Source organism: Vigna angularis, chromosome 1 (genome assembly GCF_016808095.1).
Source record: "Vigna angularis cultivar LongXiaoDou No.4 chromosome 1, ASM1680809v1, whole genome shotgun sequence".
Lineage (NCBI taxonomy): Eukaryota > Viridiplantae > Streptophyta > Magnoliopsida > Fabales > Fabaceae > Vigna > Vigna angularis.
The window spans coordinates 14,297,289-14,301,609 of NC_068970.1; the positions used below are offsets into that span (position 1 = coordinate 14,297,289).

Sequence of the window (4,321 nt, forward strand, 5' to 3'; positions counted from 1 at the left end):
AATTTGGGAAAAGGAAATGAAGATGTGACGTTAAGGTCTTGATGAAATTAAAAACTAGCTGAGGCTATCCAGTGTTTGGTGCGCATCAGCTACACCATTTCTCTTCTATAAACACCACAAAAATTCACATTTCCTGTTAGTGAGTTGTCAAGTGAAGTTGTCTCCGCTTGTCGTTATCAATCTCAGTTTACTCAATAATATTTAATTTCCACTATCTTTTATCCAAAACCTTAACCAATGGAGCCCAGCTATGAGACACCCTTTTAACGTACCAACAAAACTAAATCAGCACTACTCACTCAGTTAGTCCGCGAAATTCCCACGGTTTCACTTTTGCATACTACAATGTCTCGACCTTACTCCACAATCCCATCTTCCTTTCTCCATGTATTTAAACAAAGCTAGAGTAGAAACAAGGTAGCCATGCATGCATCTTAAAACACATAATACCACCAACCTGTCTTATTATATGGATATCATTCTATATATAAATACCACACTCACAGTTGACCCTATAAATTTCTCTAACAAATATACCTACCCCGCTTCTTTTGCCTAGTCCTCTCATTACCCCACGTGCCAAAACCCTTCCTTTCTTTCCAAATAACACCTCCCAATATGGCTTCATCGTCATCTTCATCAAAGAGACATCCCTTGTACCACGGAATCCGTTGCCGGGGAGGAAAGTGGGTCACTGAAATCCGTGAGCCACGTAAGACCAACCGCATATGGTTGGGTACGTTCCTCACTCCGGAGATGGCCGCCGCCGCCTACGACGTGGCGGCGTTAGCCCTCAAAGGCGGCGAAGCGGTTCTCAACTTCCCGGACTCAGTTGGCAGGTATCCAGTTCCCGCGTCCAAATCCCCTGAGGACATCCGTTCCGCAGCCATTGCTGCAGCAGAACTCATGAAGCCTGAAGCCAGCCACAACAACGTTAATGCAGTAGCCCAGTCTGATAACACAGAGGGTTATGGTTACGGTTACCATAATGTTGTTGGTCCTTCGTATGAAACTGAGTTTGTTGACGAGGAAGCCATATTCTCTATGCCGAGTTTGTTGGTCGACATGGCTGAGGGAATGTTGCTAACCCCTCCCAGAATGAGCTCGCCCTCTGATTACTGGACCGAAAATTATGCTGGAGAAAATCTGTGGAACTTTTGACCCATCTATATATATATTAAGTAATTAATTAAAATAATATACAATGGAATATAACTCGGAAAGTTGATGTAAATTAATTAAGTAGGGCTACTTTGTTCTGAGACCATGTGTCTCCGTGTGTTTTAGTAGGTCTACCATAATATGTGTGTTTGCTTCCATGGTTGTGACTTGTGAGAATTCGTCCTCATTGGCCATGAAGCATTTGGTTTTGATGTGAGGCATTTCTGTGAAACTTTTTCTGTTCTCTTTTTGCCTCTTCTTTCAATAGTACAGGCATGGTTTTTGCTTCCGTTGTTGAAGAGTACTAAAACTGGAAAAAGGAGTGGGACATAAAGTAGTAGTAGGTTGAGACATGAATGAGAAGATCCTAAAGTTTGAAAGCGCGTTGTTGATGCGCTGTCGCGAGGACAATGTGCAGCGGGAAACGCCGACTCCGTACTCAGCCAAAATTTTATTTTATTTTATTCTCACTGTATCATTTTCAGCGCTCTTCTTTTTTATAATAAAGACAGACAGTATTATTATTTATCTACTTTAAAATTAGAATAAGATGTACGGTGTTGAAAGAAGAAAGGTACAGGAAGATAAAGAAATAGATAACAAAAAAAACGAGTATTAAACATGATGTGTAATGTGATGAAAAAATATATTAAACGAAAAAAAAAGTATCAAACATATTTTTGTGTTCTATCCTTTAAGTTGGTCAAAAGTCTGGATCACCAATAGTAGAATCCATGAAAATGCTCTCTTTCTTTACGTATGATCTTTTTTGTTACTAATTTTGAAAAATCTGTCCAATTTGTTTTTATTTTTTGTGAAATGTCCCTTTTCTTAAATACATTCGAAAAAAATTGTTTACTGATATATTGGCGTTAGTTTTTTTTTATTATTCAAAAAGATGTTATTATAAGGTTTTGTTTATGTGAATGAAAAAATTAAAAGATGTTTTATCGCCGTTTTTGAGTTGAACTCTGAAAAGGTCAAAATAAAAAAGATGTCCAAATGAAGAAGTGTTTGTAAAAGTAATAAAGAAAGAAATATAATATGAGATGGAAGAAATTATATTTTATTAAGAAAAGTGTGAATGAACTTTGAGATTATAGTATAACAAGAGTAAAAGACAGGTGGTCCCGTTAAGAGATATTGTGATGATATTGGTTATTGATTAAACATTTGCACTGTTTAGTTATCTGAAATCATGGAGGTGACTTCCTCTCCATTTTGTTTTCAAATAACTGTACTACATAAGCGGTACCTGAAATTTATAAAATATCCATCACATCAAAACCATGTACGCGTGTGACGTTTTTCACATTTTCAAAAGAAAAAAAGAATGTTTACTTTTATCTTCTTCTTTTTTTATTTCTTTTTTATTTAACATGTATAAAAACGTGAGAATACATATATAATAATAAAAAAATAATGATATTTTTATAAAAGTTAATTTATATATCTGTTTGTTCTATTTGTGAACTGTGAAGGTTATTGGAGGGATTGAAGAAAAGTAATTACATTTGTTTTAGCATAGTTAAACTGTTATGCAAATATACACCCATGAGATGTGGGATGAAGTGATGGATGTTAGGGATCCTGAGGTGAATTATGCGAACTTTGCAGTTTTATAAGAAAAAGTATAGATTGAGTTTTTTATTTTATTGATCCGTTTTAATCTCTTCCGCATAACTCGTAGTTCATATAGGTTAACAACATGATGAGACGAGTTTACCCGTATAATACACATACATTTAAATTAAAATATATATATATATATATATATATATATATATTTATAATATTAAATGAAAAAATAAATCCTCAATATGATGCAACAAGAATGATTAATAATCTCCATAATTTCAATAAAAAAACCTTAATAGTAATAAATGAAAAAATAAAAATTCAAAAAGTATAATTATTATTTTGTTTTGGACAAACTTTTATTTATTACATTTAAATTATGTTTCTTTTTATTTGGACACAATGCATCAAATGTTTGTTAATTTAAAATAACTAAATTAAAAAATAAACAATCTTGGGCTAGTCCGCAGGTTATGTGGCAGGTGTTATATTGGCATTCATTATGCGGGTCAAGTGCAAGGTAAAAATAGGATGAGTACTTTAGCGTTGCTACTCGTATTAAATCTTATATCAAAATTTACAAGTCGGTGTAAACTTTATCTTAAAAATTGATTATAAATTTAATTATGTCATAGTTATTCAAAATTTATTTTGTCATCTACTATCAATCATTATTAAATCACTTATTAATATTTAGTTTTACAATCGAGATGTGTATGTTTTAACGTGAGGAAATATGTTAGAGTTTACACATTCAACTATAGATAAAAAAAATTTATATAAGTTAGTGTAAATCTCATAAATCTCACCTTTCAAATCAATTTTATATGATTAAGTTAGATTGAAAGTTCACTTCTTAAGATATATCTGAATCATCTCAAATCTATATTAGTGAAATTTATTATTTATTGAACCTATTGTATTATTTATTATCATGCGGCTATCCAAGCATCTATTATTATCTAATTTTAAATTCAATATATATATATATATATATATATATATATATATATATATATATATATATTCCTTGCACGTAATAAAATAATACAAATTTACAATAATGAGATTACATATCTACGTACTCTTCCTTTTTTCAATTGTATTTTCCAAAGCACATGATAGAAATGTCATTTAAAATAATAACAATAACTAACTTATTTCTATTTATTTAAAAATCGTAGCAACTTACAAGTACCTTTTTTTTTAAAAAAAAATACTTCTTTTTATTGAATTTAAATAATCTTACTTTTATTTTTTGTATTTCTTTTTATTTTATATTTATTCATGCAAAGAAAATGTAAGATTTTGTTTAAATTAAAAAATAAAAAGTAGTGGAACCGTAAAAAAGTAAAATAAAAATAAAGATGTTTAGATTATAGGAAAGAAAATAAAAAGAATTGATTGAAATATTTTGATTGATTGATTTGTTAAAATAAAAATATTTGTTATTAAGAATATGATTGGAGACATATTGTACAAACTGTCATCGATAGTCAAACTATCAATGTTTTTAACATTGCATTTCCTACAACTCTGGTCCGATCATAACAAAGTTATATATTAGCATAGTTAATCTCTT

The 4,321-nt window shown here is 30.8% G+C and overlaps 1 protein-coding gene across 1 annotated transcript; it reads left to right on the forward strand.

The window, feature by feature from the left end:
• Nucleotides 1–440: 440 nt before the first annotated feature.
• On the forward strand, nucleotides 441–1,787 carry LOC108341444 (ethylene-responsive transcription factor ERF027). The gene has a single exon (XM_017579126.2). The coding sequence runs from the start codon at nucleotides 619–621 to the stop codon at nucleotides 1,159–1,161; it is 543 nt and encodes a 180-aa protein (XP_017434615.1). The 5' UTR covers nucleotides 441–618; the 3' UTR covers nucleotides 1,162–1,787.
• The last annotated feature ends 2,534 nt before the right edge of the window (nucleotides 1,788–4,321 follow it).